The sequence below is a fragment of the Drosophila nasuta genome, chromosome 2R (genome assembly GCF_023558535.2).
Source record: "Drosophila nasuta strain 15112-1781.00 chromosome 2R, ASM2355853v1, whole genome shotgun sequence".
Lineage (NCBI taxonomy): Eukaryota > Metazoa > Arthropoda > Insecta > Diptera > Drosophilidae > Drosophila > Drosophila nasuta.
Genome location: NC_083456.1, coordinates 16,368,058 through 16,394,835, shown reverse-complemented (window position 1 = coordinate 16,394,835; position 26,778 = coordinate 16,368,058). Strand labels below are relative to the sequence as shown.

At 37.7% G+C, this 26,778-nt stretch overlaps 8 protein-coding genes across 13 annotated transcripts; 6 read left to right on the top strand and 2 right to left on the bottom strand.

Annotated features, from left to right (window-relative positions):
* Positions 1 to 90: 90 nt before the first annotated feature.
* On the top strand, positions 91 to 2,096 carry LOC132784046 (uncharacterized). 2 transcript variants are annotated; one of them, XM_060789422.1, is made up of 5 exons: positions 91 to 126; positions 398 to 1,118; positions 1,176 to 1,784; positions 1,844 to 1,897; positions 1,954 to 2,096. In XM_060789422.1, exons 2-5 carry the CDS (start codon positions 519 to 521, stop codon positions 2,035 to 2,037), a joined length of 1,347 nt encoding a protein of 448 aa, XP_060645405.1. In that variant the 5' UTR covers positions 91 to 126; positions 398 to 518; the 3' UTR covers positions 2,038 to 2,096. The 2 variants fall into 2 exon arrangements, with proteins under 2 accessions (XP_060645405.1, XP_060645404.1); XM_060789421.1 differs by lacking the exon at positions 91 to 126 and having other exon boundaries at positions 389 to 1,118.
* LOC132784044 (protein vreteno) lies at positions 2,071 to 4,693 on the bottom strand. The gene is made up of 5 exons (XM_060789416.1): positions 4,212 to 4,693; positions 3,726 to 4,151; positions 2,804 to 3,623; positions 2,563 to 2,744; positions 2,071 to 2,502 (listed from the first exon to the last, which is right to left on the bottom strand). The coding sequence occupies exons 1-5, from the start codon at positions 4,493 to 4,495 to the stop codon at positions 2,169 to 2,171; spliced, it is 2,046 nt and encodes a 681-aa protein (XP_060645399.1). The 5' UTR covers positions 4,496 to 4,693; the 3' UTR covers positions 2,071 to 2,168.
* An 85-nt stretch (positions 4,694 to 4,778) lies between these two features.
* Positions 4,779 to 5,691, top strand: LOC132784049 (chromobox protein homolog 3). Its single transcript, XM_060789425.1, has one exon. The coding sequence runs from the start codon at positions 4,869 to 4,871 to the stop codon at positions 5,586 to 5,588; it is 720 nt and encodes a 239-aa protein (XP_060645408.1). The 5' UTR covers positions 4,779 to 4,868; the 3' UTR covers positions 5,589 to 5,691.
* LOC132784047 (mitochondrial GTPase 1) lies at positions 5,678 to 6,771 on the bottom strand. Its single transcript, XM_060789423.1, has 2 exons — positions 6,527 to 6,771; positions 5,678 to 6,451 (listed from the first exon to the last, which is right to left on the bottom strand). Exons 1-2 carry the CDS (start codon positions 6,723 to 6,725, stop codon positions 5,685 to 5,687), a joined length of 966 nt encoding a protein of 321 aa, XP_060645406.1. The 5' UTR covers positions 6,726 to 6,771; the 3' UTR covers positions 5,678 to 5,684.
* Positions 6,772 to 6,938: 167 nt separating this feature from the next.
* LOC132784048 (mitogen-activated protein kinase kinase kinase 7) lies at positions 6,939 to 8,693 on the top strand. Its single transcript, XM_060789424.1, has 5 exons — positions 6,939 to 7,392; positions 7,449 to 7,748; positions 7,808 to 7,987; positions 8,275 to 8,410; positions 8,471 to 8,693. The coding sequence occupies exons 1-5, from the start codon at positions 7,354 to 7,356 to the stop codon at positions 8,632 to 8,634; spliced, it is 819 nt and encodes a 272-aa protein (XP_060645407.1). The 5' UTR covers positions 6,939 to 7,353; the 3' UTR covers positions 8,635 to 8,693.
* Positions 8,694 to 8,753: 60 nt separating this feature from the next.
* LOC132784050 (uncharacterized) lies at positions 8,754 to 9,659 on the top strand. The gene is made up of 3 exons (XM_060789426.1): positions 8,754 to 9,091; positions 9,151 to 9,355; positions 9,417 to 9,659. The coding sequence occupies exons 1-3, from the start codon at positions 8,877 to 8,879 to the stop codon at positions 9,591 to 9,593; spliced, it is 597 nt and encodes a 198-aa protein (XP_060645409.1). The 5' UTR covers positions 8,754 to 8,876; the 3' UTR covers positions 9,594 to 9,659.
* Positions 9,660 to 9,811: 152 nt separating this feature from the next.
* LOC132784045 (facilitated trehalose transporter Tret1-2 homolog) lies at positions 9,812 to 18,043 on the top strand. 3 transcript variants are annotated; one of them, XM_060789420.1, is made up of 6 exons: positions 9,812 to 10,156; positions 14,240 to 14,354; positions 15,088 to 15,309; positions 15,373 to 15,558; positions 16,679 to 16,923; positions 16,990 to 18,042. In XM_060789420.1, exons 1-6 carry the CDS (start codon positions 10,130 to 10,132, stop codon positions 17,758 to 17,760), a joined length of 1,566 nt encoding a protein of 521 aa, XP_060645403.1. In that variant the 5' UTR covers positions 9,812 to 10,129; the 3' UTR covers positions 17,761 to 18,042. The 3 variants fall into 3 exon arrangements, with proteins under 3 accessions (XP_060645403.1, XP_060645400.1, XP_060645402.1); XM_060789417.1 differs by lacking the exon at positions 9,812 to 10,156 and adding an exon at positions 13,525 to 13,935 and having other exon boundaries at positions 16,990 to 18,043; XM_060789419.1 differs by lacking the exon at positions 9,812 to 10,156 and adding an exon at positions 13,526 to 13,890 and having other exon boundaries at positions 16,990 to 18,043.
* Positions 18,044 to 21,498: 3,455 nt separating this feature from the next.
* Positions 21,499 to 26,464, top strand: LOC132786227 (facilitated trehalose transporter Tret1). Of its 3 annotated transcripts, none has more exons than XM_060792692.1 (4): positions 21,499 to 21,697; positions 24,691 to 24,851; positions 24,914 to 25,327; positions 25,398 to 26,464. In XM_060792692.1, exons 2-4 carry the CDS (start codon positions 24,722 to 24,724, stop codon positions 26,312 to 26,314), a joined length of 1,461 nt encoding a protein of 486 aa, XP_060648675.1. In that variant the 5' UTR covers positions 21,499 to 21,697; positions 24,691 to 24,721; the 3' UTR covers positions 26,315 to 26,464. The 3 variants fall into 3 exon arrangements, with proteins under 3 accessions (XP_060648675.1, XP_060648676.1, XP_060648674.1); XM_060792693.1 differs by lacking the exon at positions 21,499 to 21,697 and adding an exon at positions 22,096 to 22,200; XM_060792691.1 differs by lacking the exon at positions 21,499 to 21,697 and adding an exon at positions 23,973 to 24,076.
* Positions 26,465 to 26,778: the final 314 nt, after the last annotated feature.

Here is a 26,778-nt window from a genome sequence, read left to right as displayed (position 1 = left end):
CATCGTGCTTCGTGCGTGCCTATCGCTTCCGATTGTCAGCTGATGTATCGATCAAAGTGCAGTCAGCTGATGTAAATTATCGATAATGTTTGAATACCGCGATTGCCAGTCGGATTTTGTTATTGTGTAGGTTAAAATACATTTTATTTCGTTATCTTTTTTCAATTTCTTTATTATGAGAAAAATAAAATTAAGAAAAAAAGAACACAAATTGAAAAATGAAGATTCAACAATAAGACAAACAATTCGTACCAGATGTAGCATTAAAAACGTAGACCAAGACGCACTACAAACGAAGAGTGATATTGAACTAAGATGATTTTTGTTATATTACAAAAGTTGATTTATAAGATAAATTAAATAAAAAATTAGTATTTTTTATTTTTGTTTTCTATAGTTTTTTTTAAGAATCCCAATCATGAGGCGTTCCCAAGCGCCCTCAGCACGAAGAGCAGCCAAGCGAGGTCTTCCCCCTTGAACCGGAAGTCGCCAAGGAACCGGAGCAGCCAAGCATTCAGATGAAATGGGGTACTTCTGGCGGCTATAGACACTTGGGACCTCGGCGCTATGACGATGCAGAGAATCCACTAAAGGACAAACGCATCTTTCTGGTGCTATGGCGGCAACAGTCTAACAAGAAACACAAGATATGGACAGGCAATGGCACGCTGGAAGTAACTGCAACACGTGCCACATTAAAAGACGAGACAAACAAAACATTGGATGTGCTGACCTGCTTCAAACCGGAGAAATTTCAGGAAAATGCTTTACTAGAAATTGGTATGAGGGATGTTGAGTTACAGTTAGAACTGAAGACTGTGGACGAATGCTTAGCGCAGCGCAAAGAAGAAATAGAAAATTGGTATCGACAGCAAGAGACAGCTACCGGTGAGCTGGTGTCCCAGTCAGAAAATAATTCCATCAGTTATCAGCGGCCGAAGATCATGTTTAAGAAGCCAAAGAAATCGCCAGAGTTACTGGCAACAACTATTAAACCTATAACTCAGGAATCTGAACAACGCATTGAGATCCGCGAATATATTTGCATGCTGTCCCTAGCGGATATCCAACAGCTCGCGCTACAATTGCTTGCCGATCATTGTCGCACTTTAAAAGAAGTAATTATAATATTTTAGACATCAATTAATTACAGCTACATTAGTTCTCTTTTTAAGCAATCATCGGATCTGCTTAGAATCGCCCAACAAATCTGCGATCATCCCGTGCTGCTCAAACATATAGAAGATCATCCATTCGTCTCTCGAATTTTATTGCCCCATTTGCCGCCCTGGCAAGAATTGGGTCTCTACGATTCTGCCAAGTTTGAGTTTGTTCATCTAATGCTGGACAATTTAGTTGTTGCTTGCGGTGAAAAATGTGCAATTGTTGCAACGAGTCTGAGATGTTTGGACATCATCAGGGGTTACTGTCAATCTTGGGAAGTGCCGTACCTACAAGTGGAGAATATAGAGCATGCCGAAAACTTCAATAGAACCGGTGAAAAGGATCCATTAGTTGCGCTTCTTGACGCAAATCAGTTGCCATCAATTCGTTTGACTGGCTGCAAACATATGATACTCTACAACTATAGCACAAGATCGGCGGCAACTCGGCTATTGGCAGCAGATGTTGACACACGAATTTATACGCTAATAACTGCTGGCTGTCTAGAGGAGAGAATGTTTCAACAACACTTGAAGCTGGTCGAAAGTAGCGAATCTGTGATAGATTTATTGAACAATCGTGTAAATCCCACTAAAGCACTACTAGGAGTTGATCACAATGTAGTTACATTTTATATGCATATTTGATAAGTTGGTAAATTAAATTAATTTCTTTGCAGCCTCTAAAGAATTGGAATCAATGGGAGCCACCATTTAGTCAAGAGTTTTTAAAGGTAATATTTATATTATAATCAATTGGTAATATACTATATTACTTTGTATTTTTCAGGAAACTTTTCAAAGTGACGAATTGACAAGCCTAAATTTCGTGTTTAGCAAGCAGGAAGAAGTTTTAGCAGGATCAGAAATATAATTCTTTAAAAAAAAATTATAATTTTTGTAGATTAATAAATTGTATTATTTTAATGTTGATTTAACTGTAATATATTATTTTATATTTGGTTAAGCCATTTGGTTAAGATGTTTTAGACATACTTTGGAATGTTACTCCATCAAGGAGTCAATGCGCAATGAGTAATTATTCTCGTCCTTGTTGTAAATAATCTCGTCACAATTGATAATTGAGCCAGGTACTAGGAGTTTCTCCATACGGGCTAATAGTTCAACACTTGGTTCCGGTTGCCCATTTAAATCGTATTCGGTGGTCATTATAGGGAATGTAAATTGTGGCGGATATGGGCGAATTTTCTCAACATATATTGGCACAATATTGCCATAATCTATAAATAAGATGCTAGGATAACCATCGCCCACCAACTCCATGCAGAGTCCACGGCACCACTTGCCTTGATACTGCGCAATGCACAATTCATTTTTCCTAATTAAAATTAAACAACATTAATAGAAAAGTGTGTTGTGTTAGTGGATATAGTCTTACGGTGGAGCATACGAATCGGTTGTGGATGCTTCTCCATAGTGCTGTATCTCACGTTGAATTTGCGAAATCTCGTAGGCAAAGTCCAAGGTGGTGCAGTGAACCATACCAAATTTAAGAAAGCTGTTGTCCATTACAACCACATCCAAGTTTTTGCCAGTGGGCAAATGAACGTGCCGCAAATACTGTAAATACATAGCAACTCAAAATAATTTCTCCAGACTAATCTATTCAAAATACTTGCATCCTCTTTAAAACTCGCTTCTGAAAGAGAAGGCTCCACAGGCGTTAAAATAGTTTTAATCAAGCGATTCAAACTGCGATTTAATTCGCTCTCAATTAGAATCACACGTTGCATGCCTTTCGTCTCATCATAATCACTCTTTGCGTACTTCATCACAAATGTGTTGTTCTGGTCCACCTCATACAACATCTCAAGCAGATTGGGAGGGAAGCAACGTTTAGGCACTCCCCGCAATATGACCGGCACAGCATAACGAGGCAAAGCCGTTAAATAAGCGCTGCATTCATAAAGCTTGTCCAGCGTTGTGATCTCCACACTGCCAAAGTCAACACAGACCACATAGATGGCCTTAGCATTGTCCACATTCAGCACCATGGCTCTGACAATGTCTGTCTCAAATTTGTAAATGACAATCTGTCCGCATTGTGGCAATTTCTGCAACTGTGGCAAAGATTTGCCATTAGTCCAGACATCGGCGAGCACTTTGTGGTATGCCACATCAGCGTTTATTTCCGCTGATCGCACATAGATCACATCCGTCTGCTCAAATGCTGTAATCTTCACGCTGGTTCCAGTTGCTGGGAGCTTTATCTTGCTAAACTGCGAGACAATTGTGTCATCAATTAGCGGGGGCTTGCCCGTCTCACAACTCTGATTATGTTGAGAAAGCAGCGCCTCGAAGCAAGTGGGATTGCAGAATGGCATCTGACAGAAACGACAACTGTTATCGGTGTAGCACTTGCAAGCCAAGCATTTTTTGAACAGCTCCTCAAGCTTTATCTTCCCATCTGATGGTGTTTCCAATAATTGTTTATTAGGGCTAAAAAACAAAGAATGTATATGCCGAAAAAAAAAATTGCATTTGAACTGTGATTAGAAGTGTTTTAAAAAAATATATCCATAAGATTGGTGCAGCACTCACATGACAATTCTTCGCCCCGAGCGCAAATGGAGCATAGCCTGATTGTTCTCTATTGCCTTTTGCAACACGTAAGCTCCATGACGTTCCAGCACAAATTCGTATCTAACATTTAGATAACGTGAGCTCGGATCATTGAGAGCCAGCAAAGAGTTTTTGGCCTTGTAGTCGGATTTGACAACTATAGGAATCTTGAAGAATTCGGGATGTTTGTTATTCGTTGGCGACACTTGAATAGTGCGGGAACCTATATTTATAGGACTTGAGTCATCTGTAGGTGGGGTTGCAGTGGATACAACAGCCTCGTTTTCCTTATTTTCCTCTGCTTCAAGATCAGTTGGATCGCATGGTATGGGAATTGATCGACCCTGCTGCACATTTATGATATTCGGAAATTGACGAATTTTAGTTCTAGCTGCCTCAAGCGAACTACGATAAAAGCGTGTGTGTTAATATTAAAATCTCAAAAAATTATTAAAATATTCTTACCACAGGCTATTTAAATAAACGAAATATTGTCGCGATCTAAACTTATATTCGATGTCGTAAATTAATCCACTACCAAAGAAATTCCTCAACAACGTATCCGTTATAAGCTTCGTATCTTTTCGTATAATTAAATAAGGATATTGCATTTGGTTCTTTTTGCGATCCTTTTTTATTTTGGCGTCCACAGTTCCTTCGTTTATATCATCATATTTATTGCATTTCTCATCGTAGAAATCCTCAGCCATAGGATTCCAATCAAACAATTCTCCAATTTTTTCATCCATTTCTTAACTTTAATATTGGAAGAATTTTTTTTTTTGAATTCGAGAAACGTGACTTGAAAAATGACATTCACACAGAAGCAAGGATTATGTTACGCTTCGATTTGTGGGATTTTTATAAATACAGCATTAATTTAAATTAATGAATTTGTAAATTTAAATATTTTTTACGTTATCTTATTAATTTGTGCTTCAGCCGCGGAATATCAAAATGTCCTTACTGCGTCAGAAAATGTATTCTAGCACAATCGATTGTATAGAATCTCAGAGTTATCGAATTTATTGCAACTCTGTTAGCTAATCGACTCGCATCAGTAAATCAATTTGTGTATCGGAGAAATAAACAAACATTTTATTGTTTGCATCTTCACGTAAAATGGTTAAAAACGAATCAAACTTTGTGGTGGAGCGGATTGTGGACAAGCGCATCACTGCCGATGGCAAGGTTGAGTATTTCATCAAATGGCGCGGCTATCCATCGGGGGATAATACCTGGGAACCCGAAGAAAATTGCGACTGCCCTGCACTCATACAACGCTTTGAGGAGACGCGAGCCAAATCAAAGAAACGCGGAGAAAAGAAACCAAAGTGCGAAGAAATCCAAAAGCCGCGTGGCTACGATCGTGGCCTGGAGCTGGCCGAAATTATGGGCGCTACAGATGTCACCGGCGAAATCAAGTATCTATTGCGGTGGAAATATTGTGATGAATTTGATTTGGTGTCCAGCACCCTGGTGTCCGAGAAGAACCCAGAAATGCTAATCGAGTACTTTGAAAAGATGGCACCCTATACCAGTAACATCGACAAGCTCATGCAGGGTGTTCCACGAGAATTGCGTGCCATAGCTGCTCAAACTGGCTACGCAGTCAGCAGTGCGCCAACCGATACAGTGGAACCTGCCATCTGCAATGTCGAGAGTGATCAAGTACTGAGTGCTGGGGAGGCAAAACAAACCCCAATGGATTTGCCAATGGTGCCACAGCATGCTGCGGATACAGTTGTAGGTGCGGACATGGATAGCGTTGGAGTGTCCTATTCCATTCCCGTGCCGGGTGTGGGAAACATTGCCATCGATGTTCCCATGGTGGAAAATTAGACAGACAGATTAAATTAGATCGTAACATTTTCATAATTTCATTTATGATATAACTAACAAAATTAATATACTTAAAATATAATTGCCATAGTGCTGCTAAGTACATTGCTCGTCCAAATTAATGGGACCGAATTGACCGGTGCGGAAGAAGCTGATGAATTTACGCGAGGCAGCCAACAGATTGGTCATGACCTCCACCTGGCCATTAAATTGCTTGACGCGATGGAACATGCCTTGCTTATGAGCGTATTCCGCCAGCACCGCGCTGATGTTGTCACTAGGAGCCTGCAGTTCCATTTTCTCTACGTACTCGTAGCGTTTATGTTTGTTTAGCCAGAATAGCAAATAATCCGCTATCAAATCTTCGCCGACAATGTGATCGGGGAGGCAGCCAACTAGCGCCAACTTCATGCCCATCTCATCGTCTGTCACCGAAGGCTGCAGTATGCCGGGCGTATCGATCATGTAAACCGGCGGCGTCTCCTGAATTTTAATGCGTTCACCCACAGCGCGTGTGATGCCAGCAATGGCGCCGACACGAGCTGCACTGCGTTTTTTCAAGTGCACATTGCGCAGCACATTGATGATGGAACTTTTGCCAACATTTGGAACGCCGACAATCATGATGTTGTTCTCGGCACTTTGTGCCCTGTTGAAGCGGCTGCTTTCGGCCACCAATTTGGTGGCAAGCGGCAGAATATCGTGTACGCCATGATTACGCTGATCCTTGCAGTTGGTGAAGATAATATTCCGAAGTTCGGGTTGTTCCGATTGCAGCTGTTTTCGAATTTCACGTTGTTGTTTAGTAGAGCCCAAGAGGTCGATCTTATTCAGCACCAATATATGTGGCTTGACTCCGTTTCCTGTTCAAGATAGGTATGATATTAGCAATTGGAAAAAATGATGGAGTCAATTATGATAACTATGTTTCTACATACCCGTGATTGTCTCGAAGAACTGCGAATTACGACCGGCAATGGGAATGCGTGCGTCGTGAATTTCAACAATACAATCAACGGTTCGTAGCTTTTGTTGTATCTGTCGCATTCCCTTGGTCATGTGGCCAGGGAACCAGTTGATTCTTTGATTTCGACTGGGTAGACGAAACGAGGTGCGAAATGGATTCACTAGCGACATTGTTATGATAGTCCCGGCGAAATCAGCTGTTCGCAAGTGTGACGTAACAATTGACCTGTAGATTATCGATATATTTTTTCTACTGCTTGCCTTTTACTAGCGATGATATAATTGTAAACAGTTATCGAAATAGTTTCAAGTACTGCTTGCTGTTTACTAGCGGCATTATGATCAGCAGCAGCGATTACTTTATTATTACTGGCTTTTGAATTTATAAAATTTTACAAAAAAATTGTAATTTTATTTAGAAGTTTAAATTGTTTAATGCATTCATTTAATTTATTAAAAAGTGATTACTCAACAGATTTCTGCAACCAAGGCTGACCACAACTGCTTGCTAAGTAGTTAGGGTTGCAGAATAATTATGCTAATGTAGGCGGTTCAAATTGCTTATTTAAAATTATCAGAATAGCTCATGACACATTTTTGATTGTGCCATGTTGACGCATATGAAGGCAATGTGCAGCTAAATATAAAAAATGTTGAAGCAAAGAGAGTTAATATTGCAGTTTTACTCGACGACGCTGGTCACACTTGAAAATTATTCTTATCTTATCGCTCAAAAACTAATAATTTTTATTTGCTTGCCTGAAAAATTTGCAATCTACATTTCAGTGCAGAATTCAAAATGAATACAATCGATTTTGAGCAAATAACATTGGGTGATGTATGATTCAACATAAAACGTTTGCCATTAAAATATTCACTCATCGTTATATTTAGGAGATCGGATCTGGAAGCTTCGGAAAAGTGTATCAGGCAACATATCGTAATAAAAATGTAGCTGTGAAAAGGATTAATCTGAACGTATCTGACGAGGACTTCGAAAGAGAGTTCAAACAACTTTCGCGAGCTAACCACATCAATATTATATTTTTACATGGCACCGCAATGAATCAAGATGTTCACTATTTAGTTATGGAATATGTGGATGGCGGATCACTCTTTAAATTATTGTATAGCATGCCAAGGGCAACCTATACAATAAATCACATTATTAACTGGGCACTCCAGGCCGCTAAAGTATGAGTACCTTGCGATTAATTCCAATATTGTAGTTAATTATAGTTCTTATTCCCCAGGGAGTTGCTTATCTGCATGCTATGACTCCCAAAGCGGTGATTCATCGCGATCTAAAGCCACACAACATGCTGCTTGACAACAAACATCGTAGCCTCAAGATTTGTGATTTTGGCACAGTTCGATATCTGAGCAGTATGATGACCAAAAACAGCGGCACTGCCCCCTACATGGCACCGGAGGTATTTATGAAGAAAAGCTCTTACTACAGTAAAACCTTATATAAAATATATCTTGCCTTTGAGTGAATCGGCTTCATCAATGTGCGTAGCTTAAGATCTCGACAATTTGTTAACTTGCCCATAGTTCCTAGTAGAGTTAGAGATGACACCGTGATAACAAGCCGATAGCTAACTTAGAGATGACACCTTAAAAATATAAATATTTTTAAATCACGAGATTTCGAAAAATTTTAACTAAATGTCGAGAAATCAGTCCTAAATCTAATTTAATAATTTTTACACAATAGGTTTTCAATGGTCAAAAATACTCCGAAAAATGCGACGTCTACAGTTGGTCGATCACGCTGTGGGAACTGTTTGCACGTAAAATCCCATTCAGCGATTGCTCCAATGAATTAATTGTATGTCAGCGGGTTGAAAAGGGTACGATTATTAACTAAGTTTATTTTTATGGCAATTCATATGCAATAATAATTATTTCAGGTGTTCGACCAGCGTTAGTTGATTTGGAAATTGAGTGTCCCGCTGAGTTGAAAAATTTGATGAACGATGGCTGGCAAACAGATCCTCAACTTCGTCCCACTATGAATGATATTGTTGAAGCCTTGAGCAAATATCCATTTGACTTCGAGCAATTGGGTATATAATTTAAACATTTGATTTAACTTTATTTATATTGGTTTATTTCTTTACTCTTGTTTATTTGTTTACTCTTGTTTTTATAATGAACATTTATAAAGATATGTGTCTTTTAATTGTTGTTTTAATCTTAGCAATCTTTTAGAAATTAAATCATTTAAAAACTTCTTGTAACATTTTACATTTGTTCAATTATTTACTCAAAAGTAATTCACAGTTTTGCCAAAATTAAATAAAATTGTGTTTCAAGATGAGCAGAATATTATCAACGATTTCGGTGCATTCTATTGCCGATAAAAGCGTCATCGATATGAAGGATATATTTCCGAAAAAGTTACCAGAACTACACGTGGGTCCTGTGTACGATGAAAATGGTTTCACGCTGAGCGAGAGATTGGCTCTCAGACAGGCTTGGAAAGTAATCAAACCCTTTGAGCGACGCTATGGCAAAGAAATCTACTTCACGTAAGTCAATCGTATTCTTGCAATGGTAATGATCTTACAAATTTAATTTATATATTTAGCTTCCTAATGGAAAATTATAAGGTTTTCGAGAATTTTCGATGGAAGGGAAAACTGGATCTGCAACGTTTACACGGACATTCGTTGAATTTTATGCGCTTCATAAGCGCTGTTATTGACCAAAATGATCCAGTTGTATTCCAAGCGATGCTCAATGATATGTACAACATGCACAATCGATGTCACGTCAATTTCGAGTACATGGAGGTTAGCTAATTAAACAAATCTGCAACTATATATTAAACAAATCACATTTTCTTTAATGCAGATACTTGTTAAGGCGTTGATTAGCTATGTGCTCGATAAGCTCCATGATGTTAGATCTGCATCCTTGCAGAGTGGCTTCCAAAAGCTGTTGGACAAGTTTCATACCTTTGTTATTGATGATCGACCCAAGGGAATTACCTATTCAATACGTCCATCCGATGATATCGATGTGTCTTAGCAGTTTCATTGTAATACCGCTTCCGGCAACCAATCAATTTGTTGAAAAGAAAAGAAAGAAATATTACTTCCAAGTCTTGATCCAATCTGCGATGCTTTTAACCCCTAGCCCAGTATTTAGCTGACTAATCAATGTCAATGCAAATTCGAAACTAAAGCGCACATTCGATAGCTGACGTCGCTGCTTCTGCTGCTGCTTCTACTTTGCTGCTGCTTTGCTGCTGCGCTACCCATATCAATTGACGACGCGTAGCAGTCGCCATTGCGTAGTTGCTATCGCAGTAGCTGTCGGCGTCGCAGTCGCGGTCGACGTCAACGCGCTGCATTGGTCGCGACGTTTGCTGTTAAGCGCGTTTCCTTTGAGAATTTCAGTTTTACTCGAACGCTCGACACTTCAACCCTAAATGTTGTGCCATTAAATTGAAAACTAGCCAAAGAGCTGGGCTAAAATATACAACGCATCAATTTAGATCAAATGATCTAAAGCACAGCAAAGAATTCACAACTGAAAATTGTCTACAAATTTATAAAAACAAAATGGTTGCAACAGAAGACATACAAAAGGTGAGCGGCAGTGTCAAAATTGTGCAATAAACATTAAAGAAAATAATACATTTAATTTAGAATTGTTTAATAATTATATAGTTAGCATTAAAAGTGTGAAATTTGTAATTACTTAAGAAATGAATTTTTACCTAGAGAACTAAAAAGTATGCTATACTAAGAGACCTTTGAATCTATTAAAGTGTAAACTAATTTGTTTATTGATGCAAATTATTCGTTGGTAGCCCCATAATCGTTGAGATGATTTATAGGCCTTTAACATAACTCTCAATCTTTAGAGCAGCTATCTTATCACGATCCCAACATCAGCATTCGGTTTAGTCTCAACAATTTATACAATGCAATGTGAGTGCTTAGTACTTGGCTGTTACCCAGCCACTAGATTTCATAAATAAGTCAGCGACGCCCTATCAGGCGTCATAAATTTGAAGTAACATTTACGCTTACGTTCGGAACTTGGGCACTTGAAGCTAAACCCACAAGGGCAGTCAATGGAACAATTAAGCTAATGACTGCTCGGACAGCACGCTCTGTGGATTAGAGCTTTACAATTGGCTTTGTGGCTAATAAAAGTCAGTAAACAACTCTTTGCTTAAATTCGAGAGGATTATAAAAAACTGTTAAATAAACAATATACATTACTAGAGAGCGTAATAAAATGCACCCCAAGCACAAAAACTTTATGACCTGTTTTGAGTATCTTCAAGTCAGGCATTCCTTAGCCAAAACTCAGTTTTCTTGATACGATTTTAATTTAACAATTACCAAACAAAAAATGAAAAATGAAAAAACCAAAGAATTTCTTATCTATCAGCTGTAGCTATGCGTAAGTTCACGTGCGTCTTGACTGCTTTCGATAATGACCCATTGAAGAGACCTTTGAGTATTACGTCTCCTGATCTAAGAAATACTTCTAGTGTTAAGTATTGTTAATCAACTGAAAGATAAGCGTGATTCAGCGTGTGTCGCAAGCTCTTCTTTTGGCCTAATCGCGCAGTGATAACACAGATTACAGATATTAATGCCAACATTAATGTTCGACATTGCCAAAAAAAAGTAGCTTGCTAATTGTGTGTTTATTTTATCGCGCAGTAATCAAAAACAAATCAAGTGGGAATACTCAAAGTAGTCGCGAGTTTATTTGATTGGGGGACTCCCTATATATTTGGTTATAGAGTTGCCAAAAAAACATGTGAATTCTTAGCGTATACTCCCGTTATTATGCTCTCTATGGGTACTGGGTATAAATACTATATGTGTGGTGGCAGCTATTGTTGTTTTTATCTCGTATTGTTTATGTTTAAAGACCGGACATGTTTGCACTTGTTTATCTCGCTTGTGAGCGATGCAAGGCAACAATATTATTTACATGTTCGCTTCGACATATCACAGCCAATGTATCATCATAAATATAAATACTGATTTTTATTTGTTGTTAGTAAAATAAATATATATCAAGTTAAATATGGATTAATTCCAGCAGAAAGTATTATCAAACCTTCTTTTACCATTTCTATTTGAACTACAAAAAAGCCAATTCTACAGAATTCTAACTTCTCATATTTGAATATAGTATTTGTAGTTCTCTAGGGAATCATTTTTTATAGGCATTAGATTAAAAGTGAAATTAGTAATAATTCCAGCTGAAACCAAAAGTATTATGCATCATTGCTAATGTTGTGGTGTTTATGTGTTGATAAAGAAAAAAATGTATTATTTAGAAACCACAAAGAATTATACAGAAATAGAATTTTACATATTTAACTTTAGATGTATTGATTAAAAAGCGGGTGAGTTGCCTAGCCTAGCTTGATGTATGCAATAATCTTTTAAGTACTGCGCACACACCCTTAAATTGTACTCTAAGGGGAATAAGCGAAAATGCGAATATGCGACACAAATGGAATATCTAATTGATTCTTGTCCCTTGTCTGTACTAATCGCTTAATTACTGTTCCTAAATATACGTAAATAAACAATCGACTCCTACGACAGCTCACGAGCGTTGTCTTCGTGCCAAAACCGAAACACAAAATAAAGAAAAAAAAAACAAAAACAAAACAAAGACGAAGACGAAGCGCAGCGGCGCCAAAAGCAACGACGTTGATTGCGCTTGACATTGGTTCGCAATCGGGGAAGCAGCGGCAGAGGCAGAGAGAGAAAGAAAGAGCTAGGCGCATCAGCAAAAGGTAAACAAAGCAAAGCAAGCGGCGCAAACTAATTAGCATGTGGTGCGCCTCTTTGGGATCTGTTTTGAGGGTGTGTCTCTTTCCCACTCACACTTCCACTCGCTCTTGCTCTCTTCCCTTTTGTGCTCGACAAGTGCATCTTGTTCTCTCGCTCTCTCAACCATGCGCTCGTATATGTGTATGTGTGTGTTTCACCTGTTGTTGTTGTTATTGTTTCGTGGCGACAGATTTATTTGGCATTAATTGCAATTAAGTACTATACGTTTATGTGTTACACGCTTAAATGCTGAATTGCATTATTGATTATAAATAATTCGCATTCACGGTGTTGATAAGCGCTTAAGGATTTGCATTTTACACACATTGAACACACAACAAATATTTAAATATGCAACAATATGCGCACAAGCATCCATAAAAATATAAAAATATATCATTTATGTCTATTGCAAGCAGACGTGTTTATTTTTTGTAATTTTAAATGCATTTCTACCTAACGCAGCCGCTTGTCTTCTATCGGCATTTTTGGCAAGTGCGATGAAAAAATAAATTAAAATGCATTAGGAAATTCGAGTATAGCTCGATGCATACAGGAAGCACTTGATTGGTCGAAATAGGGGGCGTATGTGTAATATACACAGTTGCTTCTTACGAAACCAAAACATTTTTTCGCTTATCCAAATATTATTACATGTTACACCTTTGTATCGAGGATGTTTGAGCACTTGATCTCACCTTTTTCACCGTTCTGTTGTGTCTGACGTAAAAGACGAAATGTTTTGCATTCAAATGCGAGTAATTCGCTGGCATTACAATGATGAAAAAACCTAAACAATATCGAAAAATGCCGCGACGTCACAACGAAGTTGCAATACACTTGCTTAAAAGAAATTTAGTAAACATTGATTTAATTACGTATACGATATTAAATTCAAGATAAAGTTGCGTATAATTGATGAACTTAAATAGTTAAATTACGTATACGCAATGTGGTCGGTGTTTTAACACATATTAAGAAAAATGAACGGAACGTGATAGTGAAATTTATAGCATCCCTTAGTGTAGAGCATCGCACGAGTTGTCGGCCAAAAACACAAGCGTAACAACGAATTTCAAAGATCCGAGAAGAAAATACGCTTTTGAAAGAGTCGCCGAAACAGTCGTCTCCAACTGTGTTGGCCGCACGGACGAAAGACAATCGCCGCGTCGTCGCCCAATAAAATAAAATTAGCGGAAATATAAGTTTATATATTTATATTGTATATAGGGAGCGCTAACAGACATCTCTCTCTACATATATGTTGTATATATATCATACAAACAACATACGCGAATGCTTTCTCAGATAATTAATGACTAGAGACGTAGATAAAAATACGCCAGAGAATTGAATATATTTTAAAAGTGACGTTAAACCTATATAGTGCGTCTTGTGATAGCGATATAACTTATATAATATAATATCACGGATCGGGGGGAACCAAGTAGATTGGATTCCGAATGGATTCGGACAAAGTAGTACGCGCCATGGCACGCTGGTGGCAGGTAAAGGGCAACACTCGCACCTCATTTAAAAATGGCAAAACAATCGTGAGCACACACCTCTTTTTTATTTTTACTTTTATAAATAAACACACACACACATGTATAGTTTATTTTTATTTTATTTACGTTTTCAATTTTACATTTATGCGGATTATTTAATGTCTTTCATTTATTATACACATTGAAAGTGATTGAAATTGTATAACTTCTCTTAATCAATCGATATTCGATTATAAAGATATTATATTTAGTTTATATTTGGCCCAGTTTATGGCACGTGTTGTCGGAAATAGTTGCGCCCAGTGTTTGCAATCTTAAAATATACGCTATTCTCTCTTTATATTAACAGACTGTCAGTCAGGAGGACACCGATGTGACGTCACACAATCCCATGCTATACGATCCACTGCAGGATGGCAACGTTAGGACCTCAAAGACTCGCCAATATCTAGCTGCACTCGTAGGTGAGAAAATACTATTATAATATGCAGAATTTAATTTCGATTAGTGATTTCCAAAAGTGATCTAAAAATAATCGTTGAAGTGAAATAAAAGTTTATTTCATAGAACGCAAAAATCATATTCTATACAAACAAACAAAATATCGTCATAATTTAGATTTATTGTTATATGATATTTTTAAATAGAGAAAACAAAGTGTTCAAAATAATGTTTCTTAATAATAAATCGATAAGTATTTGACTAAAATTGAATTGCATTGTTCTACTATTTAAATATAACGGAAATTAAATGAATTGATTTTAGAATGTTTTCGTTTCACCGTAATTAAGATTTCATATATGTATTTTAACAAAGAAACAGAAAAATGTTGAAGATACTAATATTTTATTTAACTTCGATCGCAATCACTTTCGAGAAATTTAATAAAAATAATCGTTAAACTAAGCATTAATAAAAAAATAAAGCAAAAAGTCATTAAATTGAAATGAATTCATTTTAGAATTAGTTAGAAGACATAAAGTACTAAATTAATAATTATTTATACTTCAACTTAGAACTTAGTTTTTTAACCAGAACAACTCAACAATTTAAATCTTGCAAATTCATTCCTTTCTTTGTTTAAATATGAATGGAATTAGTTTGTTGTTAAACAAACCCGTCTAGTTTTTATACTTTTCCTTAATATTTATGTATATTAATTACTATATTATTGTGTGTTTTATTCTCAACTTTCAGTTTGTCTGGGAGCTGTTGCAGCAGGCACAGCTTTGGCCTGGACTAGTCCCGTGCTGCCGCAGATTTCTGCAAATGCAACTGCTGTAAATGTCACCCACGCTATAGCAAATGCAACTATTGTAAATAATGCAACCACTGTAAATAATGCAACCATCGTGACCGATGTAACCACAACGCAACCACCTCAAGTCGAAAGTCACTTCAAGTTAACCGTAGATGAACGTAAGTTTGCTGCTCTTTTATATCAAAGACGAACTTTATTAATATTTGTTGTTTACTTTGTAGAGAGCTGGGTGAGTTCACTGCTGGCCATTGGCGCCTTTCTGGGCGCTCTGCCCACGGGCTACATCGCAGACGCAATTGGCAGACGCTACACAGCCTTGGCAATGGATGTGCCTTTCATTTTGGCTTGGCTGTCAATTAGTTTTGCCAATTCCGCTGGTTGGCTGTACTTTGGACGCTTCCTAATCGGTGAGTTTGCAGTGCTCTAGAGTGTCTTTTAGTTCATTTTCTACGCAAAAGAAAACAAGTGCTAGAAAGAAGCAAAATATCTTGAGTTATGCTATAATCATGTCATGAAATTGAGAACAGATTATAAATTCTTTCATCAAGATCAAAATTCTTCAATTATTTTACCATATTAATTCTTTAACTTCAAGAAGACATTCTTATTTCAAAATTTGCGAATATGGCTAAATTGTATTTGAAATTGAAGTTACTTAAATCAAGCTCAAATATTCTTATATTAAAGCAAAACAGTGCTTATAATATACCACATAATTATATCGAACAAATACAAAAATATACCGAAGGCTACATTTATATTAATACTATTTGGTATATTGATAAATTACTTCACTCAAAATATACCATAGAGTAGAATATATAGCAGATTGTCAGATAAAGCAAACTAAGACCCTAAGTGCGGTTTTTTTCCGAACAAAAGTATTTCTTAAATTACTTCAACAATTTTTATCTGATTGCAAGCAAACTTGCAGCAATCATACATATTGAAAGTATTATAGCTTGTGCCAAAATCCATTAGATCTCAGAGACTATAAGAGATAGAGATATCATTATTTTTAATCTTTTCGACAGCACTTGCTATATTTGTAATCAAATCAAGTTTGTGTCAAATTTTTGTCACTCCCACTTTCAATTGTATGGTAATATAATAATAACTATAGTTTTCTATGATTTCTGAAAATTTGGTTGCGATCAGATAAAAATTGTAGTACTTATTAAGGAAATACTTTTGTATAGGTAAAAACGCTAACTTTCTACTGATAGTTGCTTTGGCTGACAAAGTGGTATTTTTACTCTATGGTATATTTTAAATGTAGTACTATGTCAATATACCAAATAAACTCTTTCGTATATTATTTTATGTTTGCGGTATATTACTTTGTATACTTGAATAATAGTGCTGCACTGTTTTGCTTTTATTCACAATCTGTTTTGCTTTTATTCACAGTCGATCACACTCGAATGTATCTTTCTTTGCTTGCTTAAACTAAAGTTCACAAACTCAAGACTCCTACTTTATAAAATGTAATTTTTCTCTCTGTATAATAATGCTTTTCATTTGCAGGCATCTCAACGGGCAGCTTCTGTGTTGTGGCTCCCATGTACATATCAGAGATTGCGGAGACTAGCATACGTGGCACACTTGGAACACTCTTCCAGCTGCTGCTGACCATGGGAATACTTTTTGTGTACATTGTTGGTTCGCTGGTGTCTTGGAGCACGCTCAGCATGATGTGCTTGGTGGTGCCCGTTCTGCTGTTCATTGGCATGCTCATGCTGCCTGAGACGCCTGTCTATCTGCTGAAAAAAGTGCGTCACATAAATCTTAACTACATATATTCCATTTAATTCATTTGGTTCCTCTACTATCCACAGGGTCGTCGTGCTGATGCTGCGCTGTCGCTCAAGTGGCTCTGGGGCAAATATTGCGATTCGCGCAGCGCCATTCAAGTCATCCAGAATGATCTGGATCAGACGAGTGCCGATGCCTCGTTTATGGATCTATTTAGCAATCGTGGTGCACGCAAGGGACTCATCATCTCGATACTGCTGATGTTCTTCCAGCAGTTCTCGGGCATCAATGCCGTCATCTTCTACACGCAGTTCATCTTCGAGTCGGCGGGCAGTGATGTGCCTGCCTCGACCAGTTCGATCATTGTGGGCGTGGTGCAGGTGATCATGACACTGGCCTCATCGCTGCTGATCGAACGCGCTGGTCGCAAGATTCTACTGCTCTTTAGCAGCACTGTGATGACCATTTGTCTGGCCATATTGGGTGCCTATTTCTTTATGAAGGACAGTCACAAGGATGTCTCGCACATTGGCTGGCTGCCATTGCTGTGCATGGTGCTCTTCATCATTAGCTTCTCTGTGGGCTACGGCCCCATTCCCTGGCTGATGATGGGCGAGCTCTTTATGCCCGATGTGAAGGCCACTGCGGCGGCTCTGAGTGTCATGGCTAATTGGCTGTGTGTGTTTGTGGTCACCAAATGCTTTGGCCTCATGATCGAGTCCTGGGGATCAGACTTTACCTTCTGGTTCTTTGCTGGCTGCATGGCTTTGGCCACGGTCTATGTGGCTTTAGCTTTAGTTGAAACTAAAGGCAAATCCGCCAGTGAAATACAGAGTTGGTTAAGTGGACGTTAAATTGGGATGAGGAAGAGTAAACGAAGTGAGCGAAAGCTACAACCAAAAGCCAAATAATATGCCATATTACGCATACGCCAAGTAGCGCATCATGTACAACATTTAACATATTGATTTTTGATTATTATTTATAGTGTAGTTCAATTAGTTGATAAGTTGTTCACGGTAGATAACTCAACGCTACTTCTGTGTATATTTGTGTAACTCTTAATTGTATTGGTTAAGTGTGCGATTGTAAAGACATGTCTATAAAGCGATCTACATATAAACAAAACAAAACAAAAAATGCAATTACTGATTAGAGCACACACAGTTTTTTGTACAGTTGCAATTGCAACTCTCTATATATAGTTTATATATATATATATGTACAATTCAACGATAACCCTTGCGACAACGGCAACGCCCCTCGAATTTTTTTGCTAATCAGCTTGTCCGACTGTCATAACAAATTCGTAATCGTAATCGGCTGGAGATGAGAGATGCATCATTGCGGGCATTGGTCACGCCCTCGATTGGCGCCACTGCAAATGACTTTGCCAGCTGCCCATTTTTACTGGCCTTGGCATTCGGCAAGGTCGCCTGTAGATTGATCGAACGTAAATTGATTCGTTGCCAGCCAAGTTTTGCACTTCTTCTCTCGCATAATTGACTCGACAGCAATATTTGTGTGTTGCCCGCCGTATGCAAATATTTAATTACAGCTTTTGTTTTATGTTTTTTTGCGTTTTCCTGTTGTCGCCGCATTCAGGAAGCGTCCCCTCGGTTGTGTTTATTGCTTGTTGAGCAAATGTAACAGGTTGTTCCTCTAGTTGTTGTTGTTTTTGTTTAATGACTGTAATTCCATTTAAGCCAACTGTGCGATAACAGCGCATTGGATAGCGATTTTATATGGTTTGATTATTGTCAATACGCCTAGAGTGTTTGGCAAATAAATTGATGGATTTATTCACCACTTCAAGCTAAAGTGTGCTGCCGTGATTGATGACACAACGGTTTAGAACTAAGATGCACAACATTCACTTGGATGCTACAAAATATAATACAGAAATCTATTGTCAATTTTATTTAAACTTTAAAACTTTGTTGCTAATGTTTTTATACCCGCTACCCATAGCGTAGAAAGGTATTATAACTTTGAAGAAGGCATCTTCGTCCCCATAAAGTATATATATTCTTTATATGTGTCAACAGCGTAGTCGATATACCCAATTCCGTTTATCGATCTGTCTGTCTGTTCCTCAGACCGTATGAATACCTAGATCTCACAGCCTATAAGAGATAGAGCTATAATTCTTTATCGATCGCACTTGGAATGTTTCCACGCCCACTTTCGCTCCCGAAAATCAACAAAAATCGAATAACAAGCGCAATTTTGATATAGACAATAATAACTATAGTATTTATGATTCCTGAGAATGTGGTTGGGATCAGCCAAACATTTCAGAAGCTATTTAAAAAAAAATTTTGTATGACAATGTATGCTTTAACTGGCAATCTGGTATACTTTATGGTATATTTTGAATATAATAATCCATATACAATAGAATTTGATATATTTTTAGTATTTTTGCGGTATATTAATTTGGTATATTTTAAGAATAGCGGGTATCTTACAGTCAAACACACTCGACTATAGCCTTCTTATTTGTTTGTTAAATTAAACAAATTCTCCTCAGAAATAAAAAAAAAATACAGAAGTATATAAAAATTGCATTTATCAAATGTTTAGTTTTCTTTGCTGACTTCCTGTTGCATTCACTTTTTACAACTTCTTTCTTTATAGTGATTGATAACTAGCTGTAGCCTTGTTTGGAGAAAGCGGCAAAGTAGGAAAATCAATGAAGTATCAGCATCTATTCTTAGCACATATTCATATCAGATGCTAAGTATAGCACATCATAACGTAACCCAATAAATGCTTGTAAACCTGTTTTAATGCTGGAAATAAAATCACACCTGGCTCTCGTGTACAATTGGCTTCCTTTTCTGTATTTAGATCTTTTCTGAAAGCTCTTTAATAAGTAAATTGGGTGTATTTACTTAAAAAAGGGAAAGTAAACAATCGCGTTATCTGCATGCTAAATGTTCTCACTGTATTTATAAGGCAATTGCATCATTCGTTTAACTTGTGTTTCGCATTCCGGAAGATGCTTTTTCTGTTCTGTTCTTTGTCCTGTCCATTAAAAGATGCACAGCATGCTAAATGCACATTCTGTGTAGCTACAAGGCACAGTGGAGCAATGCTATTTGAAATAGAAAATTAAATATTTTTATAAAAATAAATATACAAATTTATTTAAAATGTTTGGTATTATATTTTGTTTTAAAGTCCATACAAGTAAAAAAGCTACAGTCGAGTGTGCTTGACTGTGAGACGCGCTACTCATTTTGAATACAAGCTAATCAGTGCGGTATTAAGTTTAAAATATACCAAATAAATATACTACAAAAACTCAAAAAATATGGCAAAGGCTATCTTTGGTATATTAATATACAATGAAAATATACCACATAGTCCAAAATATACCATAATATATTTTATGTTATAACTTTAAATAAAATTGAAATGCTATACATTAGATTAATTTACCTATAATAAATGTTCGTTGAACTTTACAGTGCAGACAGAATATAAATTGGTTCGCTTCTTTTCGCGCGCTGTTGTGGAAAATTACTCCAACCCAGACGTCTGGAATTTTATCTAGAATTTTCATCTAGTTTTTTGTGATATGTTTCCGTTTCCAATTTGGACATTTCATCATGAAAATTTGATCACTTTAACACAATATATAAATACAAATTTCATCATAATTATATTGAATTATATGTATTTATTTATTTGCCCAGACGGTTTAATAACATTAAGTGAATCATAAATATTGAATCGTGTAATGTGTCACGATTTAATGACGTTCTGGCACACTGTGCGTGAAATACATTTCAATTAGTCGAGGCATTTTTAAGGCACGCACGTTTATTTGCTGTAAGCGAACAAAAATTAAGAGTTGTGTGCGACTCGTTAAATATCTAACTGTAGCGACTGCGACTAAATAAGTCACTGCCCCGGGAATCACGATACGTTGATCGCCAGATTCGCCAGATGCATGTCAATTAACTTCCTCAAAGTGCCGGACTCTGAGTTCATTTTGTTTTTGTTTATACAGTTTTTTTTCGTAGGAGCGTTGTGCGGGATATAAATCAGAATTTTCCAACGAATTTGGACGGAACTACAATAGTTGTAATTAAAATTCAGATGACACTCTAGTCACACTCTTAGTCGGCCCATTCATTTGTTCGTTTTTTATTATTATTATTTTGCATTAGTTTAGTACTTTATTTTGATTTTTTTGCTGGCTGGCAAATTGATAATAAAAAAAGCGCAGTTCAACGATCGTCTGGCTTTGGATACAATACTCACGATAGATATATAATCGCGTCACATTCACACATCCATACAATATACAGCACAATATATCCGAGCATTTTCCGTACTTAACGAATACCGTAAGCCGTATATCGTATGTCGTGTCGTTTATCGTATTTGTATAATACATATAATGCTGTATGTGCTTATTATCTAGTCTGTAGCTAAACACGAACTGAGAACCGCGATTCGCGAGCTGCGAATGCGTCTGTCATAATTTCTCGGCTCAATTTTGTTTTCTACATTCTTCTTTATTTTTTTTTTTAAGTAAACCCACAAAATCGTCGAAGCATTCGCGCATCGCCCGCATTCGAGTTGTGACAACGGAAGTCGACAGTTGCCTTCGATTCCTCTCAGATCTTTAATTCCTGTTCCAGTTATTATCCATTCGGATATAAAAAACATCGAGGGAGTCCTCGTTATACAAAATTAACGCTGTCGCATTAAACAAATTATCGAGAAGTATCTTTCATTGTCGTGTGCTAATTGATAATATTTTGGGCAAAATGGGTGAGTGAATAATCAAAACAGATAAACAAACAAGTACTTAGCACACAATATCAATGCTGAACCATTTAAGTAAGCATTTTTAAATTGTTTTTGATTTACTACATCGTGGAAATGTTTGCATCATTTAAGTGCTGATTAAATTTTTGTGAACTACTTACTTACTCAGTTATTTAGTTGGCCCACAACTACGATAATAATTTGTGTGTGAATTTGTGGGCCAAATTGAATTGAATTGAATTGGTTACGTTAGACTCCACTCCACATTATCATTATTATCAAGCATAAGCATGCTAATCTAACATTTGTTGTTGCCATTGAATATAAGGCAACAAGTTCGATGGTCAATGGGCTCTTAACGTGGGCATCAGTTGTGATTTGTCGCCGTAGCAAGAGGAGGTGCTCTTTTGCTGTGTTTCGGTTAAAGGATTCATTACACTATCCCAAACTTATTTTACAAAAGGTCCTTCAAGGACTCTCATATATATTTTCTTTACATTCCCTTTGTAAGTATTACAAATAACAACTTTGTATTGATAAGCGAGTCTGCTTTATCAAAACACAACTCTTGATTGACTCAAGTGTAAAAAATATTTTTAAGTAGCAGCATTATACAGCTTATTTCCGGTCTCGCATAGCGCCATCATCACTGATAAGTAGGCGTCTAATTCAATTAGGTTCTGAGTGAAAATTAGCAGAAATTGAAAAGTGCAAAATATGTTCTCCAGCCTTCAACAAGTGCTTCTCAGCTTTCTCATTAACACGCTGATGCTTTTGCGTCACTCTCACTTAATAACGTTCTAATATGTGGCAGCTGACAAACACGCGACAAGCGCACATTATCTGTGTCTACCCCGAAAACAATCAATTTGGCCGCATCTCTCCGCTCTCTTGTGTTCCTGTCAATGGGTTGATTAAAGCCGAAATTCGAGACACGCACAAAGTGTTGCTCCGTTTAGTCGAGGGACTATCGGCCCATATGTTGGCCAACTTATCAAGCAGTTGACTCGTTTGCTCCAGCACTTGATTATTAATTTGTGTCAATGCAACAGCTCACTTGCTTTTCCCTTCTCCGTTTATCTACTCTACGCGTATAGTACATATATGTTTTATTTTATTTTTGTGTTTCTCCTAATCATAGTTGTTGTGTTATTTGCTCAGTTGCTACTGTAATAATGGGAGAAAAACACATTTGCGATACAAGAACTACGTGACATTGGTAATGGAAATTTAACAAAAAAGTTTGAAATTTAACAATGGAATAGTTGAAGAGCTGTGGTAAATAGCACTAGAGGAAATTTACCAGAATTTAGCGGTTGATAGAGAAAGCCGGAAACAAACTTGCGCGAAATTTAATTGATTAATTTTTGAATATAAAAATCACACTTAATTTCAGTTAGTAAAAAGTTATTTAGTAGCGCGTGCCTTAAATTCATTATAATGTTCACAGTAGCAGACAATAATATGTATATATCTTTTTTATATAGCAAATGCAGCAAATTTGTCATCATATTTAAAATGATGGAAAATAATGTAGCTAATAAAATGAGCTTTATAATGAGCTGAGATCCATGCAAAATGATTCAGATAAAATCACAGATTTATTGCTTATTGTTGAGCTGCGTTTAAAAAAAACATATATAAATGTTTCTCCTTTTCCGCAGCCCTTGAAATTCCCTTGACTTTGATAATACTTATGATTAAGCAATGTCAACAATGTAGCGGAATTGTTTACAAGAAAAAATTGGCTAATCATTGTTAGCAAGAAGTGTTTTGAAGCAGCTGCAGTTGACTGAGGAGTCGAAGAGCTGGGCCAGTGGGGCATGAGATAATACCACGATCAAGTGGCAGTCATGTGTGTGGCACAAACTGCATTGGACACTGGCGACTTTAGGCTGAAGTGGTTCAGGTTGCGCAAAGCAAAAAAAAAAGTAATAATAACAGAGGACTAACGCCTGGAGGGGTCGCTTACGTTCTCATTGTCGTTGTCGTTGTCGCCTTATCACTCTGGGCCAGTTCAAGTGCAAATGGCACAAATGGCGCAAGTTTAACAACAAAAATTCGAAAGACAATTCAGGGAATGCATCGTTGCAGCGAGAACAGTTCAAAACCAATCGATGATTAAGTACTAGATGTATGGGGCTTTTCTGATAAGATAACACACACATCCACATACACACACACTTATAACTGCTTCTCTCTTTGTCTCTCTTTTACACTGATGAGCATTATTGATTTAATAATTACTTTTGGCTTTTCAAAATCTTTAAATTCGTGCGTTTCGCTGTCGGCGACAGCATTACAGTTCTCAATTTTAAGGCGAACGCATTCGAACGCTTTGATCATCCAGGAATACTTTTATTACCTTCACTTTATTATCATGTAAGGATGTGAAAAAAATCGTGTTGTAATATTTATGATGTAACTAACTGAAATTGTCACCTGTACGGCATCGAGTTAGATTGTGAAATACGAGAATAATTGTTATTAGCTTTTGTTTGGTCGCGTAATTAAAATAATTTTTGTAATTTATGAACACCAAAAAAAAAAACTCGTGTCTGATTATATTTTTACACTGTGATTTTGCAACTTTCGTTTATACGTTTTTTTCCGCGTTGTTTTTTTTTGTTTTGTTTACACCGCACATTTTAATGAGATGCTAGCGTATGTTTATTTTATATATACACAATTGATTCCGGCAAAAATCCAAATTTGCTTAAAAAAGTAATAGTAAAACAAGTGCGTCGACAATTAGTTTAGTCGAGTGAGTCAACACGGCGTATGCGCAATATGCTGACCAAAAATACTCTTCGCTCTGTGTTCAGTGCAAACGTTGCTCTGATGGCGTCCAGTCGGGAGTATAGAATGCTGGACGAGAAGCCATTTCAATGTCCATTCACTACTTAGCGCACAATTGAATTGCAAATGGTTCATGGATAATTTGAAATTAAATGGTTCAGAGAATTTCGAATTAATTTCGTGCAAATTTTTTACAGCTGCTACACGTGAGCACGCCAGACGCCAACAATGAGCCGGCTGTCAGAACAAAAAGATCAGCAGTCTTACACTGAAGTGAGCACCTTTCAGATTAGCGACGGATTACCGCGCAATATGGAACCCGTTAAAACAAGTCGCATCTTTTTAGCCGCCGTAGCGGGTAAGTTAAAGTAGAGTTAGTTAATCTGAATTTCAATAAATGTCTCCCACTTTCAATGGCAGCCAACTTGTCCGCCTTTGTGGTGGGCACTTGCCTGGGCTGGACATCGCCCATTGGACCCAAACTCAAGAGCGCAGACACGTCTGATTCGCCCTTGGATCGACCTATAACTGCCGATGAGGATGCCTGGATTGCATCACTGATTGCCATTGGCGCCTTGATTGCACCTTTTGTGGCTGGACCGCTGGCTGATCGCATTGGCCGAAAGTGGACGCTGCTCTCGAGCAGCTTCTTCTTTGTCGTCGCCTTTCTGCTCAACATGGTCGCCTCGGAGGTGTGGATCTTGTACCTGTCCCGCCTCGTTCAGGGCTTTGGCGTTGGCTTTGTGATGACCGTGCAGCCCATGTATGTCGGTGAAATTTCCACAGATAATGTGCGTGGTGCCACTGGATCGCTGATGCAGCTGTTCATTGTTTGTGAGTAGCCAGAGAATTGAACTCTCTTTGTTTATCCATCGTGACACTCTCGCTTTTCTTTTCTTCACAGCTGGCATTCTTTATGTCTACGCCATTGGCCCGTTTGTGTCCTACATGACGCTGCAATGGTGCTGCATTGTGCTGCCCATTCTTTCCGATGTGGTCTTCTTCTTTATGCCCGAGAGTCCTTACTATTTTGCAGGCAAGGGTCGCAAAACGGATGCAGTGCGTTCACTGCAATTCCTGCGTGGCCAGAGCGCTGAAGGTGTGCACGATGAGATGGCGCTAATTCAGGCCAATGTGGAGGAAGCCATGGCCACCAAGGGCACATTTATGGATCTCTTCAAGAGTCCCAGCAATCGCAAGGCGCTCTTCATCTCTGCCGGCCTCATCTGCTTCCAGCAACTGTCAGGCATCAATGTGGTGCTCTTCAACAGTCAGTCCATCTTTGCCAGCGCCAATACGGGACTTGATCCGGCCATTGCTACTATTATCATTGGCTGTGTGCAAGTCAGCTCCTCGGGTCTGACGCCCATCGTTGTGGATCGTCTGGGTCGTAAGATGCTGCTGCTCATCTCGTCCAGCATTATGAGCGTGGGATTGGCTGCGCTGGGCGCTTTCTTCTACATGCAGCTGGTGGTTAAGGACATCTCCAGTGTGCTCTGGTTGCCGGTGCCCGCTTTGATTCTCTACAACATTGTTTATTGCACCGGCTTTGGTCCGTTGCCTTGGGCTGTGTTGGGTGAGATGTTCCCGGCAAATATCAAGTCAGTTGCTTCGTCGGTGGTGGCCAGCACATGCTGGACTCTTGGATTCTTGGTAACACGCTATTATCCTGCACTCGATGCGCTTGGTGCTTATTATGCATTCTGGTTGTTTGCTATCTTCATGGTTGTTGCCTTCTTCTTTGTGCTCTTCGTGGTGATGGAGACCAAGGGTCTGAGTCTGCAGCAGATTCAGGATCGCCTCAATGGCAAGCGAAACTAAGCAGATGTTGTCGTAGTTATATAAATAACTTTGCCGATCCTATATTTAAGTTGTATATGCAAGTATTTTATTACCTAATTCTAAGCATATTTTTAAATTGTTATTCATTATTGTTCCTCTATAATAAAAGAACACAACAATTCAATATAAGATCGTAATATGAATTTAGTTTACTTATTTATCTGTTGCGCCAGGTAAACATTGAAAATTTAAATTCCAATTGAAAGGCGCGATATCTGTTAGGTCAACGTGACAAAAAGCTGATTGATACAAGCTTCATTATCATTTCAATTTTACACTGCTGGATTTAACAGAGACAACAGCTGTTTGTGAATTGCCGCTTGCACTTGTTGTATTGACTGCTCATATCTTATTAAACATAAAATTATTAAAATTACTAAATTATTGATTAATATAAAGCAATACGCTATATAAATAACTCCGTAGAATATGGAAGCCACACG